General features: G+C 47.0%; 1 protein-coding gene across 1 annotated transcript in view; it reads right to left on the bottom strand.

Annotated features, from left to right (window-relative positions):
• SORL1 (sortilin related receptor 1) overlaps positions 1–17,128 on the bottom strand; it is a 607,546-nt gene that overhangs the window by 19,079 nt on the left and 571,339 nt on the right. Inside the window, exon 33 of the mRNA XM_086949665.1 lies at positions 5,136–5,242. Coding sequence (XP_086805791.1) covers positions 5,136–5,242 — 107 coding nt within the window. The remainder of the gene's footprint in view (positions 1–5,135; positions 5,243–17,128) is intronic.

Below are 17,128 nucleotides of genomic sequence, written 5' to 3'. Positions count from 1 at the left end.
CTGTACCACGGAAAGTTCCAGAAACGTGGTGTACCATGGTTGGCGAGCCCACGTTGGAGCAACCAGGATGAGAGTCATCGAGTGTTGCCTGAGCTTGCGTGCCACCAGCGGAATCAGAGGTGCTGGGGGAAAAGCGTACGCAAATCTGCCTGACCAGTTCATCCACATCGCATTGCCCTGCGATTGCGGATGTGGGAACCTGGCGGCGAAGCTTTGGCATTTTGCGTTCTCCCTTGTGGCGAACAGGTCTATCTCTGGATGACCCCACTTTTGGAAGTACGGTTGGAGTACTGATGGATGTATCTCCCACTCGTGCATTTGATGGCTGTGCCTGCTGAGCAGGTCCGCCATCTGATTGTCCTTGCCTGGGAGGTGCTCCGCCATGAGGAAGATGTTCCTCTGAATGGCCCACTTCCACATGCTCTGAGCCAGATGAGACAGCTGCGGAGAGTGTGTTCCTCCCTGCTTCTGAACGTAGTACATGGCCGTCATGTTGTCCGTCCGGATCAACACGACCTTGTTGCACAGGTGTACTTTGAACGCCTTCAGGGCCATGAAGATTGCCATCAGTTCCAACACATTGATGTGCATCTTCTTCTGCTGTGATGTCCATAGTCCCTGCACTGTGTAGTGGAGTACATGCGCTCCCCAACCCTGGAGAGAGGCGTCCGTTGTCAGGATAATCTGTGGCACTGGCTCTTGAAACGGTCGGCCTTTGCAAAGGTTTTGTGGATTCCACCAATGCAGAGAGTTGTATGCCCGACCGCTCACCAACACTAGGTCTGTTAGTTGCCCATGAGCCTGAGTCCACTGACGTGCTAGGCACTCCTGGAGCGGACGCAAATGTAACCTCGCGTGCGGGACGATGGAGATGCAGGAGGCCATCATGCCTATCAACTGCATGAACACCCTCGCTGGAAGCGAGTGCTGTGGTCTGAATCGTTGGATCAGCGTCTGGATACTGGCGATTCTCACTGAGTTTGGCTGCGCAGTGGCTGCCAGAGTGTCTATTGTCGCGCCCAGATACTGCCGTACATGGGCGGGTTGGAGATGTGATTTTGGGTAATTCAGTGAGAATCCCAGATCGTGCAGGAGATGAATGGTGCGGGACACGTGGTTTGCGCACTGCTGTTCCGAACGTGCCTGAATGAGCCAGTCGTCCAGATACGGATAGACGTGGACGTTCTGGCGTCGTAGGTGCGCCGCCACAGTCGCCAGGCACTTTGTAAAAACTCTTGGCGCTGTGGTGACTCCGAAAGGCAGAACCCTGAACTGATAGTGCTGGTCTTGGATTGTGAACCTGAGGTACTTCCTGTGTGAAGGATGCAGGGGAATGTGAAAGTATGCATCCTTGAGATCTAACGTTGCCAGGAAGTCCCCCTGCTGAAGCAGAGGGAGAACCTGCTGCAACATGAGCATATGGAAATGCTCCGACAGAATGTACCGGTTGAGGGGCCTGAGGTCCAGAATGGGCCTGAGGGATCCGTCCTTTTTGGGGATTAGAAAGTACAGAGAGTAAACTCCTGCTCCCCTTTCTTGCAGTGGCACGAGCTCTATCGCTCCTTTTTGCAGCATGACTGTGACCTCCTGCTGCAACAAGAGCAAGTGCTCGCCGGACATAGGACGGCTTCTTGGAGGTATGTTTGGTGGTGTGGACGTGAGTTCTAGACAGTAACCGTACTGAATAAGAGATCTGACCCACCTGTCCGTGGTGATGGATTTCCACACGGGCAGGAACTGCTGGAGTCTCCCCCCGACCGGTGTTGTGTGGTCGGGGGGCAGTGACAAGGCGTCACTGTTTGTTGGTGGTGGAGGACCTGGAGCTGTTGTTTCCACGTCCCCTGCCTTTGACGTTGTTGCCCCTGTAACCGCCTCTACCCTTGTTGGTGTATGAGGTCTGGGTGTTGCTTTTGTAATACTGCGTGGATTGCGATGCCTGACCCCTTGAGGTGCCTCTGTTACTGGAGCGGCGAAAAGAACCACCCCGAAACTGCTGTGACTGGAGGGCTCCCATAGACTTAGCAGTGTCCGTATCTTTCTTCATTTCCTCAAGGGTTGCGTCCACTTCAGGGCCAAACAGGTGGTCTGGATTAACTGTTTGATTTAAGATGGTTGTCTGTATGTCTGGTTTGAAGCCTGATATTCTAAGCCAGGCATGCCTACGCAGTAACACGCTGGTGTTTACAGCCCTGGAGGCGGTATCAGCCACATCCAATGCACATTTAATGGAAGCATTGGTGATGAGCTTCCCCTCCTGAATCAACATTTCAGCTGCCTCTTTGTACTGGTCAGGTAAGTGTTGCAGAAGTGTTTCAAGGGTGTCATAGTGCGCCCTATCGTAGCGTGCAAGTAGGGCCTGCGTGTTTGAAATGCGCCAAATATTAGCTGCCTGCGCAGCAATACGTTTGCCTGAGGCTTCAAAGATCTTGGATTCTTTGTCTGGGAGAGGAGCATCACCCGTGGTCTGCGAGTTCGCCCGTTTGCGTGCATTGGATACCACCAACGAATCCAGTGGCAAGTGTCCCTTGATGTATGTTGGATCAGTGGGCGCTGCCTTGTATTTTTTGTCAATACGAGGATTGATGACTCGCGCCCGAGTGGGCTCCTTGAAGACCTCTGGCGCGTGCTTCAGCACTCCCTTGAGTATAGGCAATGTTTTGACCGACTTTTCAGCCACTGAGAAAGTGTCTAACAGAAAATCTTCATCCACAGGGTCCGCATGGAGTTCGACATCATGGTTTGCTGCAGCCCTCTCAATCAGAGCATTGAAGGCTGCAGAGTCCTCTGTTGGAGAAGTTTTTGCTGCAAAAAGCAGCGGTTCGTGACCCGACTGAGGGTCCACCGGGTCGCCTCCAGCAGACCAAGGTTCGTTGACCTCCTCCGGATCCGAGTACGCTGGATAATTGTACTCGTCCTCCTCATCTCCGTCACCTTCCCCAGTGTTAGAATGGGTTGGTGAGAGTTCTAGATTTTGTGGAGATGCAGGCTCCCTAGGGGCAGAAGTACCCGCTGAGTCCAACTTCTTTTTGAGTGGAATACGAAAAGGTTCCAACACCGGCTCCGTGGTGATTTTCCTCTTAAGGAGAGAGAGTTTGCCTGTGTCGGCGTCGATGACAACCTCTCGACGCTCATCTTCTGCGAGTGGCTGTAGCCGAAGCTTCAACACTACCAATGACGCTTTGGGCATCGACACCGGCTTCAAAGGCACCTGGTCCCCATGCTTTGGAGCGAAGGCCTTCGGCGTCTTCTTCGGCATGAAGCGGATCGGCGTCTGCGCCTTGGCCGTTTGCTGTGCAGGCTTCGGCACCACACTCTTCGGTTCCGGGGCCGCTGCATCTTTCCGAATCCGTTGAAGGGACTCCGTGACCTTCTTCGTTAAGGACGGTGAGGGCTGGACCGGCTCGAGCGATTCCTCCGAGGCCGGAGTCGGGTCGGCGAGTGAAGGCACGGTCTTCGGAGCCGACACGTCACCACCCTTTCCCTTGACGGCCGGAATCGGCGCAGCCAGAGCCTTGGGGTCGTCTTGACGCTTCTTCGAGGGTCTTTTCGGGTCGTCGACCTCGACCATCTTCGGCGCCGACGCGGCCGCGTCGGTCGTCTGCCTTCGGCTTCGACACCAGGGACTTTGGGTCGGCCATCTTGGCTTGGCTTTTGATGTTGGCGGCCATTTTGGGCTTTTTTGGAGCCTCAAGTCCCGACAGGGATACTTTCACTTTCGGTTTCGATACCGTTGGCGTGGTCCCCGGTGGTTTCACTTTCAGTTTCTTTACCGGGAGTGGCGCCTCACCAATGTCCGTGGCCGGGCCCGTAGGCGGAGCCGTGGGACGAGTAGTAAGGTCTTGGGTAAGGCCTGAAGGCGATCCCTCGACCTGGGCCGTATCATGGGGATTGACCCCGGAGTCAGTCTGAGGGTGCTCCTCCTCTGAGCTATCCCCCACGGTGGCAATGGCCCCGTCGTCGTCCCCTACCTCTCCGACGCCTTCATCAAACTCCTCGTCCCCCGCGTCGTAGTTTTCATCTTCCGACGCTGGGCTGGAGTCCGAAACTTGTAGGAAGGTGTCGTCGCCAACGTCTTCCTCGAAGATGTCGTCCGGCGGGGGCGCTGATAAGTGGGCCTGGAGTCTAGCGGCCCGACGAAGCTTGAGAGTCTTCTTGCACCGGAACTTTGAGCAGGCCATACACCTGGCCTCGTCATGGTCCGGCGACAGACATTTGTTGCACACTGGGTGTACGTCGAGGTGTGAATACTTTGAGGTGCACACCGGGCACCTCTTAAACGGAGTTCGTTCCATGGTAGTAGTCTGGAGCGTCGTGTAGGCCCGTCCGCGCCGACAGCACGCGGAGGGGCAGCAAGAGTTCGGAGCTGATGAAATAACAAACCCGAACGATGGACAATACCGACGCAAGTCCTAAAGACCTTTTGGTCTCAAGTTAGAAAAGTTAAACAACTATCGATTCCGACAGAGGGAACCGAAACACATCCGAACCCAATGGCGGAAAAAAAACAATCTGGGGATGGAGGCGATGCCCATGCGCACTGTAGTCCAGGGGAGGAGCCACCTATCTCGTGATACTTCGATGACTCTTCCAGGACAACAATGTGCAATCATCCGGACCCAACACTAGGCGGCGATCTATGCACAGATATGAATTCAGCAGCCCACATGCCTCGAACTTATACATTTACATCTCATTGATCGCCATTGCACCTACATAGAGCTTTATATACCCGATTAAATTTACACAGGCCGGGCTGCAGTTTACGATTCTGAAATTCACACGTCTCCCCCTGCCATGCTTTGAGCAGATTACTCCAAGCATAATTTGATGATAAAGCTATCTGCCCTACTGACTTCAGTCATCAACTCATTCATGTTTTTCTCGTCATCACTAGGCGGGCTTGCAGTATGTTTACGCAGAGTCCTCGATCTATTTTTCCCTCCAGGAAAGAATGATTCCCCACCACCAGCCTTTCTCAGGGTCCAGCTAAACACCCCCACACTCTAATTTCTTGAGAAAAGGTGATAGTTTTCTTAATCACAGCACTCAGTCATATTCAATTCCTCCCCTAGGTTTCACACCATTACTAGACAATTATAAGAAATAAAATTAGTTGAAGTTACAATATTACCTACCCGACTTTCATTAAAATTCCTTTCTTTCAGAGCTAAGCTCTTCCAAAACAGGAGGATGTGGTTGTTTTCACTTATGACTTTCAAGGCATCAGGTGCAGACAAAGGAACTACAAACACAATTAAAATCTGAGATTATATAATTGCAACAAATGGATTTTGATTACAATCATGCTTAAAATATACATACTTTTGTAGCATGGTCCAATTTTTTGCCCCCAACACCACCACATTATTCCGCCTAATCAATCCAGGTTTGTAGAAGAAGCAGTCACAGCAACCAAACTCTTATCATCAGTCATTATAGACAAACAGAAGCTAAACAACCAACTTATCTTTGCTTTGTAGATCTTAAATCGGCATTTGACTGTGTGCAGCACAATGTTGTCTGGCACAACTGCCCCTCTGGGATATCCCCGCACGCCTCTTGAAAGCAATACAATTGCTATACTCTGGAATCTAGGCAAGAGTGAGAATAGGTGATGGTTCCTTCCTGTCCAGGAAAATTGACACCACCTAGGGCTTAAAACTAAGATGTATGTTGGCAACCTGTACCTGGTTAATCTCTTCCTCGCCGACCTGACCGTAGTTCTGAATGAAGTAAACACACACCCCCCAAGACCAGGAGCCATGCACATCTCGAACCTTCTATATGCAGACGACGTGATATTATTACGTTAAGCAAAAATTAGCCTTCATCGACTTATCAATAAGCTATCCCATTACTCATCTGCCAATGGGCTGTCCGTAAATGAGAAAAAAACAGGATGATGGAAGTGAGCACAAGAAAGCGAAAACCTCACAACTGGTACCTGCCTGCAAGGACGTCAATTGGAGTTGGTTAAAACCTACAGATACCAGAGGGTATTATTTGATGACGGGCCTCCTTCCTTCAACACAGGTAGGACCAGCAGAGGAAGGACAACAACCTACTCCTTGCATTCTACATTTTACAGAGAGCCTTAGGAGGCCTTAATAACTTGCAGCTGCTAAAGTAACAGCAGCAAAACTTCAACCGTGCATCTCCTACGGGTGAGAGGCCCTATGAGGCAGAGACGCGGCTACTTCAAACTCAATCATCTCAAAAATATTCTGATCCCTCTTTCGACTCTTGCGCAATATAAGACTAGTGTTTGGTCTATTTACCCAAACAACTGCAAGAAAAGGAGCCTACTTCAAAGTATGGAAGAGAATTAATTCACTGTCGGATAACCAACTATGCCAGGATCTCTAGCATGAAGTACTAACAAATAAAAAAACTCACCTTCCTGGCAGTACTTGGACCAGGCGTTCAATGAACTGGCAGTTCGTTTGTTGTGGGAAAGCACTTTGCCTCCAGAATCATTAAAAAAAGTAGTTAATGCTGTCCTGGAAAAAACATCTATGCTAAAAGATAAAGAGGCCCATGCAGCTAGATCACACTCATGGATGATCCTACAAGTCCCTTAAACCTCAGCCTTACTTAGTAGATGGACGGCCACTGCAAGTAAAGTAAAAGTTACTTACCTTCGGTAACGTAATATTTGGTAGATACACAGTCGAGCCGCTGATTCATGAACTTTTGAATTCTCCCCAGATGCCAGTCTGGATACAGAAATTATTCAGCAGTACCTCTGCGCGCTGGGGAATGGAGTCGTACGGCTCAGAGATGACGTTGACTCCGGTCATGACGTCAGTGGAGCCATATAAGTCCCCTCTGGCACACTGATGTCAGTTTCTTCTACGAAACATTGTGGAAGCAGTGTGCCAGAAAGATCAAAAAGTTAGAAACATTAATAAAGAAGAAACATTAAAAGGTATGTTAATACCCAATAACGTGAAACCATGTGCCATGGTGAATAACCCTCATGTAAGGGAAGAAAACTTTACACTGTATAGTCCATTTATCAAAGGTACTGAATGGCATGGTAATAGCAAATCAAAACCTATCATAACACAACCAAGTTGTTTGTTGAATCACAACAATATGTGACGTATTCAAAGGCCCATTACAGTGTATGAAGATACCAAGCAGATACTTTCAAAGAAAGAACAAATAGATCAATCTAGATCACTGTTGTAAAATCCAGTGTGACTGAGGACACCCCCCACACCAACCACACACACTTGAAAATGGATGGTATACCAACTTCGAAACAAAACCTATGTGGCAAGGCTAAGTGGTTTGTTGAGTCCCAACATAAGTTGAAATAGTGATTACCGGTATATAAAACCAGTACTGAAAAAGGGTATAACCCTTACTTCATAGGTCAGTCACAGAGTGGGGAGGATGGGCAGCAAGTTAATGAATGTGCGGCTAGACTGTGTCTCTACCAGATATTACATTACCAATGGTAAGTAACTTTTACATCTGATAGAGACATCTAGCTGTAGATCTCTTAACTTTTGAATTAATTACCATAGCTATACACCCCTGGAGGAGGGTCTACGAACTAATCCTGCAAAAGCTCTCAAAGGGAACCAGCCGTTCATAACTAACAACCAACCAAATGTACGTAGGAATAGCAGAACTCGAGTTTGGCGTTTGATAGAATCCATGATCACGGTCACAGAACATATACATGAAAAGCAACTCTACAGGCCCCAGAGAATCAGCCCTTGAAGGAGAAGTGGGAAAAAACCTCTTAAAGAACTATTTGCCAGTTATCAGACATGATCCTGTATCCCAAAAAGGATAGAGAACTCGATGGCTAAAAGGCCAGTGTGTCAAACAAAAGTCATGAAATCTGCCATCTTTAAAAAAAATAAAGAAATATCATTTCCAGATAAAATTCAAAGAAAGACTCTCAGAACTCATTCCATTAAACCAATATCAATCAAAATCAAAAGAAAGATAAACGATAATACCGCCATGGCATAGTTTATATGATGCACTATAAAGAGACTGAAATAACACTAATAGTTTTGAATTTAATATTGATATTCATCAATTAAGCAAGTAGTAAACATTTTGGCCACAAAGGCGCATCACCTGGACATATACATTATATATATATATATATATATATATATATATATATACAAAAATCACAGTTGCCTGCTGAAGAAGATAACGGCATTATTTTGAAGCACACAGAAGGCAACTCACTCGAGAGTACTGGCAAGGGACTACATTAACCAAGGGGCCACGGTGTGGGCCACGCCCACTGGGGCGGGTTTCTGGAACTTAAATTGTGCCGCCCAACATTGCCCAGCTGTGATGCTTTCAAGTCCTACTCCCCTGATGAAGTGAGAACGAAACGCGTCGGGATGGACCTCGATTTCAAGTGGACTGCCTCATGGTTTTTGCTGCTGTTTCTTTGAAATAAACCAAGTGTGGCAGATTTCTACCAGTGGTGCCGTTATCTTCTTCAGCAGGCAACTGTGATTTTTGGATTTCTAGCGGCCCGCCTGAGCCGCTGAAGATAACCCGATGCTCTCTGCATTCCAGTGATTCCGCAAACCCGGGATCACGTTTGGCGCAGGTGCCGTTTTTCCAGAGGTACACAGACAGTGGCAGGACATGACAGCCTGAGCCACGATCCACTGGGATGTTATTTTGTATTTTATTTTGAGGCACACAGAAGGCAACTCACTCGAGAGTACTGGCAAGAGACTACATTAACCAAGGGGCCACGGTGTGGGCGACGCCCACTGGGGCGGGTTTCTGGAACTTAAATTGTGCCGCCCAACATTGCCCAGCTGTGATGCTTTCAAGTCCTACTCCCCTGATGAAGTGAGAACGAAACGCGTCGGGATGGACCTCGATTTCAAGTGGACTGCCTCATGGTTTTTGCTGCTGTTTCTTTGAAATAAACCAATTGTGGCAGATTTCTACCAGTGGTGCCGTTATCTTCTTCAGCAGGCAACTGTGATTTTTGGATTTCTAGCGGCCCGCCTGAGCCGCTGAAGATAACCCGATGCTCTCTGCATTCCAGTGATTCCGCAAACCCGGGATCACGTTTGGCGCTGGTGCCATTTTTTCAGAGGTACACAGACAGTGGCAGGACATGACAGCTTGAGCCACGATCCACTGGGATGTTATTTTGTATTTTATTTTGAAGCACACAGAAGGAAACTCACTCAAGAGTACTGGCAAGGGACTACATTAACCAAGGGGCCACGGTGTGGGCCACTCCCACTGGGGCGGGTTTCTGGAACTTAAATTGTGCCGCCCAACATTGCCGAGCTGTGATTCTTTCAAGTCCTACTCCCCTGATGAAGTGAGAACGAAACGCGTCGGGATGGACCTCGATTTCAAGTGGACTGCCTCATGGTTTTTTGCTGCTGTTTCTTTGAAATAAACCAAGTGTGGCAGATTTCTACCAGTGATGCCGTTATCTTCTTCAGCAGGCAACTGTGATTTTTGGATATATATATATCAAGCAACAGTGGGTTGCGAAACGCGTTGGTGTTGTGCGATGAATGCTGCTTTCTGAAAATAAATCGTGACAAATTGGGAAACATATCCTTTGTTGAGTGCTGACTGGCGCTATCGGCATATCGGCAGATAGCTTTTGGAGATTACATGAAAGCGGGGCTCTGCTTTGTAGTCGGCACCGGTGACAAGAGCGCCATTGGACTACGACTTTGAAGCCAAGGCTGTGGATATATATATATAGATATATATATATATATATATACACACATCGCTGTGCATTATTGATTTTGAATATGGATGCCGCTGAGGTCAACGAGCGCGAGCAAGCAGCGCTACAAGTGTTTACCGACGAGAGCTGTCCCTTGGGTGACGGCGGAGTACCGGGCACAAGTGGGAATGTTCAAAATGAACTTATGACAAAGTTAAGGAGGCTTGAGAAGCTCCAAAGATCCGAAGTTTCAAAATGGTGGGAGTCCAAGTCTCTGCAAAGGTACCTAGAAGTACAGCGCATACCCCGAGGTCTCCGTGTAATGGTAGCGCCGAGCTATGAAGACCCAAACCCTGAAATGCTGAAGGAATGGGCAGCGAACAACAATGATTCTTCACGAAGAATGTTGGGCATTTTGATCAAATATGCCGACATTGATAGGAAGAAGATCTTGGAGGAAATAGAAAAAATCATGAACGATTTAAGTAAAGAAGAAGATCAAACTACTATCTCCAAGTTTAAAGCTGAAAGCAAAGAAAGGATAAAAAAATTGGAATTGTCAATCAAAGATCGTAAAACCCACAAATTCCAGCGGGACAAGCAAGATTACGATCGTGGCCAAATATACACCTTTGCAAAAAAGTTCGACGCTATAAGACAACAAAAGCAAGTACAATCGGCAAATCTATCTAAAACGGGGACCGAGCCTGCATCTGATTCAAGCAGTGTTGTGAGTTCTGATTACGACACAGAAGGAGAAACCAATAGACCAGTACCAGGCGCAATACCTTCTGTAGTAGATGAACTGGGTTATTTAAACGTGGAGCGACTCTACAATCTGCGTCAAAGGCCACCAATACAGAATGCAAACCCAGATCCACCAGGAGGAAGAGGCAGAGGGCAACCGGCGCAAGGGGGCGAAACGCCGGGAGCGGATATCAGAAGCAGAAGAAAAAAACGACGAAACAATAGAGAACTCCACCAACCAAATGACCATCATAAATTTAACAGATATTCAACTGTCACATGGGGAACAGAGGATTTTGGAACTAGGCTTATCCTTTTGTCCTGAGGCGGACATGGACTTTGTGCAAACTCGTATTGAATTTTTTAATTTTATACGACTTCTTAAACTTAAAAAGCATTTCCTTGTCAATCCAAGCCGCAAGTCAACTGTGACCCCCGTAGCTATGACTGCTGTTGAGGATAACCTGGTGGAGGATGATATGGATTTAATGAGGGAGTTAAGAGCAACAAACATGGAAGTTCTAAACGTGGAACCTGAAGACATTGCGGGTAGGATTGCCCAAGAAGAAGACATTAATATCTACCAAGATGCCCCAACACCGTTCAGACCAAAATCGCGTTTTACACCATCACCAGCCAAAGACACTGTTGATGTTTACAACGAATTGGTCCTTAATGAACTAAAAAAGTTGGGAAAGGACACGAATCCTAATAAAGCAAATACTAAGCAGCAACAAGAGTATTATGCTTTAATTAGAAAATTGTCTGAGTGTAACAACTGCATAGTGCGCAATGCTGACAAGGGGGGCAATGTAGTCCTTTGGGATAGAGAGAAATACTTATCTGAAGCATACCAGCAATTGAACAACAAAAAATTCTACATGCGTATTGAAGAGAAAATGATGATTAAGAGTCATGATAAATATAATGTACAGCTTAAGCAATGGTATGATTCTTCACTCTTGACACACGATGAGTACATGTATCTCAAGATTGATTTCCCCACTACCCCTGTATTTTATTTAATCCCAAAGGTGCATAAAGATCCATTAAACCCCCCAGGACGCCCAATAATTTCAGCAATAGGCAGCGCACTAGAACACACTTCCAAATTTGTTGACTCGTTTTTGAATCCTTTGGCAAAAACACTTCCTTCGTTTTTGCTGGACACTGGAGACTTTCTGAAAAAAATTTATGATACACCATGGGAAGATGACTATCTGTTGGTTACTATCGATGTGGCCAGTTTGTACACCAGTATTAGACACGCAGATGGAATTCGTGCTGTCAAACATTTTTTGGGTACGAGAGCTATCAGCTTGTGGTCACACACGCAAATGCTATTGAATATGGTGGACAAATGTTTAACTAGCAATTTCTTCCTATTCTATGGTCAGTTATTCCATCAAATTTGTGGCACTGCTATGGGCACCTGCTTCGCCCCCAGTTATGCTAATTTGCATATGGGCTGGTGGGAGGAGCAGGTGGTCCGGACGCAGTACCAAAAAGAGTGGGAAGAGAATATTGTCCACTGGAGTCGTTTTATTGACGATTTATTTTTGGTCTGGAGGGGTACTGAACTTGAAGCTAGCACATTTATTTCTAATCTTCAAAAGAATGAGCTAAACTTATCCTTTACTAGTACCATTAGCAAACACAGTGTCAACTTCCTAGATCTAACAGTGTACGTTGAAAATGGGAGGATCCAAACTAAATTGTACAGAAAGCCCACAAGTGGCAACACTTTGTTGCATGCTAAGAGTTTTCATCCTAAGGCCCTCAAGAGCAGTATACCCTATGGGGAGAGTCTCAGAGTCATGAGAAATTGTAGCACTACAGAGGAAACTAAAAAAGAACTAGAAATACTTAGTACGAGATTTAAAGAACGGGGTTACCCCGCAACTTGGATAACTGATGGAATCAACAAAGCCTCAAAACTGAAGAGAGAACAAATCCTCTTCGGCAAGACAAAAGTTAATAATGATGAAAACCAATGCAGATTTATAACAGGTTTTAATAACCAACATGTTGAGGTGAGGAGAATACTCAACAAGCATTGGCACATCATTAAGAATGACCCTGTGCTGGGGAAAGAAGTCCCCAAGAGACCTCAAATCACTTTCAAAAAAGCGAAATCCTTCAAAGACTGTTTAGTGAGCAACACCTTAAAGAAACCCCAACCGAAAAAGACTTGGCTTGATAAAAACGGCTTCGTAAAATGCACTAAGTGCAAGGCATGTACTCATGGCATAAACTGCAGTAACTACAGATTAGGCCTTTCCAACAGAATGGAAAGATAAAGAATAAATATACATGCAAAACCGACTATGCCATCTACATATTGGAGTGCCCTTGTGGGCTCCGATATGTGGGCAGCACAATCAACGAAGCATACAAAAGGATATTACAACACCTGCGAGCAATAAAAAATGCAGACAGAGCTTATCCTGTAGCCAGGCATTTTGAAACAGTACACAATAAAGACGCAAAAGGCCTGACATACTGTGTAATTGACTCGATTCCAGCTAGTCAAAGAGGGGGCAATAGACTCAATAAGTTAAGGAAACTTGAATCACGTTATATAATCAAGTTAAACACCAAGCAACCTAACGGTCTGAATGTTGAAGAAGATTTACACAGACATCTATGAAATTAGTCAGTCGGTAATAACGAGTAGCAGTTGCTGAAAATATAATTGGTATTTATCTGGATTAAGAAAAAATTTTGTGGGCAGTACTTCCGGAAATGTGTATTACACTTGGCAGTCAACGATGGTCCAAAAATGTGTATAATGTTAAGATTATTTATATAAGTCATAACTGGTGTATTTGCTCACTGGAGCTTTATTGCATTCACTTGAAAAGTGGAATTGGTGTTATATGTTTACAACAATTCAGTGCACAACATCAACGACAAATTCCTTTTGTGCATGCCAATATAGTTATCTGTTAACAGGGATTATTAGACCCTAATTGTTGGAAATATCATGGTCCGTACTAGGATGGAGTAATGACCTCAGTTGGCAAGCCCACTAGGGCGAAATTTGTTGTTGTTTTTTGTCATGGCTGAATAGAAAGTTTAACAGAAGGGTGTTCACTTTGCAGCTTTACAGTTGCTTGTCCATGTCGATAAAGTTTTGTTGACATTTCGAGTTGACAGCTTTAACATATACACCAAAGAATTTAACAAACACACAGTTATGCTGCGAATAATGAAGTGACCGATTTTATGCATTTGGTTAAAATGTATTTATTTATGTTGAGTCAAAATGTGTAGAATGACATTTTACGAGTAAATGAATCAGAAAGTCTGTCTTCCCTGTCGATTGGCAGGCAGTGTTGATGACGTTGCATGAATTGTTTTTTCTTTAAGTAAATGCCGCGCGCTTTCAAACCGTAACCAGTGACCAAGGCTACTGTGTAGTCGAAACGCGTATGGCAGCGGCAGAATAAACATAACCTGAACAATCTCACACGGCGTGGTCGTTTTGTCATGGATTGCGAGCGGAACTCAGTCCAAGGAGTTCCATGGTGACGACGCAACTCTCGTTAAGGCGGAGGCAGTAAATGCTTGGATATTTGTAGCATATATATATACATATATATATATATATATATATATATATATATATATATATATATATATATATATATATATCCAACGAAAAGTTTTGCTTGCAAATGAGGGAGCCCACACAGGTGAGTGGTTCTTGCCTTCGTTTTATTGAAGAAATGCAATTCGAACAGCTTGGTGCTTCAGCACAAATTAAAGTCTTGCCTGCCTGACGCGTTTCGTGTCATGGACACTTTCTCAAAGGCTCCTGGCTCCACCAGCATACTGTCACGGGCTGAATTCCGGCATTACATTTAAGTGTCAATAGTCCCCGCCCATGTGGGCGTAGCCACCCCTGTGGCCTGATGGATACTGTAGTGCCCGTCTTCTCAAATGAGTAATTCGCCCCGCAGTTGTCTTTGCCAATGACTCCCAAGTGGGTTGCTGTAAACACAGTCGCTGTTTAAATTGCCGTTTATCTTCCCTCAATGGCATCACGCTGTTCCAAACTCCTCCGCCCGGTGGCAAAGCAGTCGGACTGCACCGACGTGCAGCAGGGCTCCTCTCGCGACCCAAGCACGGCCGCCAAACATCCAACGAAAAGTTTTGCTTGCAAATGAGGGAGCCCACACAGGTGAGTGGTTCTTGCCTTCGTTTTATTGAAGAAATGCAATTCGAACAGCTTGGTGCTTCAGCACAAATTAAAGTCTTGCCTGCCTGACGCGTTTCGTGTCATGGACACTTTCTCAAAGGCTCCTGGCTCCACCAGCATACTGTCACGGGCTGAATTCCGGCATTACATTTAAGTGTCAATAGTCCCCGCCCATGTGGGCGTAGCCACCCCTGTGGCCTGATGGATACTGTAGTGCCCGTCTTCTCAAATGAGTAATTCGCCCCGCAGTTGTCTTTGCCAATGACTCCCAAGTGGGTTGCTGTAAACACAGTCGCTGTTTAAATTGCCGTTTATCTTCCCTCAATGGCATCACGCTGTTCCAAACTCCTCCGCCCGGTGGCAAAGCAGTCGGACTGCACCGACGTGCAGCAGGGCTCCTCTCGCGACCCAAGCACGGCCGCCAAACATCCAACGAAAAGTTTTGCTTGCAAATGAGGGAGCCCACACAGGTGAGTGGTTCTTGCCTTCGTTTTATTGAAGAAATGCAATTCGAACAGCTTGGTGCTTCAGCACAAATTAAAGTCTTGCCTGCCTGACGCGTTTCGTGTCATGGACACTTTCTCAAAGGCTCCTGGCTCCACCAGCATACTGTCACGGGCTGAATTCCGGCATTACATTTAAGTGTCAATAGTCCCCGCCCATGTGGGCGTAGCCACCCCTGTGGCCTGATGGATACTGTAGTGCCCGTCTTCTCAAATGAGTAATTCGCCCCGCAGTTGTCTTTGCCAATGACTCCCAAGTGGGTTGCTGTAAACACAGTCGCTGTTTAAATTGCCGTTTATCTTCCCTCAATGGCATCACGCTGTTCCAAACTCCTCCGCCCGGTGGCAAAGCAGTCGGACTGCACCGACGTGCAGCAGGGCTCCTCTCGCGACCCAAGCACGGCCGCCAAACATCCAACGAAAAGTTTTGCTTGCAAATGAGGGAGCCCACACAGGTGAGTGGTTCTTGCCTTCGTTTTATTGAAGAAATGCAATTCGAACAGCTTGGTGCTTCAGCACAAATTAAAGTCTTGCCTGCCTGACGCGTTTCGTGTCATGGACACTTTCTCAAAGGCTCCTGGCTCCACCAGCATACTGTCACGGGCTGAATTCCGGCATTACATTTAAGTGTCAATAGTCCCCGCCCATGTGGGCGTAGCCACCCCTGTGGCCTGATGGATACTGTAGTGCCCGTCTTCTCAAATGAGTAATTCGCCCCGCAGTTGTCTTTGCCAATGACTCCCAAGTGGGTTGCTGTAAACACAGTCGCTGTTTAAATTGCCGTTTATCTTCCCTCAATGGCATCACGCTGTTCCAAACTCCTCCGCCCGGTGGCAAAGCAGTCGGACTGCACCGACGTGCAGCAGGGCTCCTCTCGCGACCCAAGCACGGCCGCCAAACATCCAACGAAAAGTTTTGCTTGCAAATGAGGGAGCCCACACAGGTGAGTGGTTCTTGCCTTCGTTTTATTGAAGAAATGCAATTCGAACAGCTTGGTGCTTCAGCACAAATTAAAGTCTTGCCTGCCTGACGCGTTTCGTGTCATGGACACTTTCTCAAAGGCTCCTGGCTCCACCAGCATACTGTCACGGGCTGAATTCCGGCATTACATTTAAGTGTCAATAGTCCCCGCCCATGTGGGCGTAGCCACCCCTGTGGCCTGATGGATACTGTAGTGCCCGTCTTCTCAAATGAGTAATTCGCCCCGCAGTTGTCTTTGCCAATGACTCCCAAGTGGGTTGCTGTAAACACAGTCGCTGTTTAAATTGCCGTTTATCTTCCCTCAATGGCATCACGCTGTTCCAAACTCCTCCGCCCGGTGGCAAAGCAGTCGGACTGCACCGACGTGCAGCAGGGCTCCTCTCGCGACCCAAGCACGGCCGCCAAACATCCAACGAAAAGTTTTGCTTGCAAATGAGGGAGCCCACACAGGTGAGTGGTTCTTGCCTTCGTTTTATTGAAGAAATGCAATTCGAACAGCTTGGTGCTTCAGCACAAATTAAAGTCTTGCCTGCCTGACGCGTTTCGTGTCATGGACACTTTCTCAAAGGCTCCTGGCTCCACCAGCATACTGTCACGGGCTGAATTCCGGCATTACATTTAAGTGTCAATAGTCCCCGCCCATGTGGGCGTAGCCACCCCTGTGGCCTGATGGATACTGTAGTGCCCGTCTTCTCAAATGAGTAATTCGCCCCGCAGTTGTCTTTGCCAATGACTCCCAAGTGGGTTGCTGTAAACACAGTCGCTGTTTAAATTGCCGTTTATCTTCCCTCAATGGCATCACGCTGTTCCAAACTCCTCCGCCCGGTGGCAAAGCAGTCGGACTGCACCGACGTGCAGCAGGGCTCCTCTCGCGACCCAAGCACGGCCGCCAAACATCCAACGAAAAGTTTTGCTTGCAAATGAGGGAGCCCACACAGGTGAGTGGTTCTTGCCTTCGTTTTATTGAAGAAATGCAATTCGAACAGCTTGGTG

Source organism: Lissotriton vulgaris, unplaced genomic scaffold, assembly GCF_964263255.1.
Source record: "Lissotriton vulgaris unplaced genomic scaffold, aLisVul1.2 SCAFFOLD_911, whole genome shotgun sequence".
NCBI lineage: Eukaryota > Metazoa > Chordata > Amphibia > Caudata > Salamandridae > Lissotriton > Lissotriton vulgaris.
Note: the sequence above shows the minus strand (reverse complement) of the source record. Positions and strands in the feature narration are given on the sequence as shown.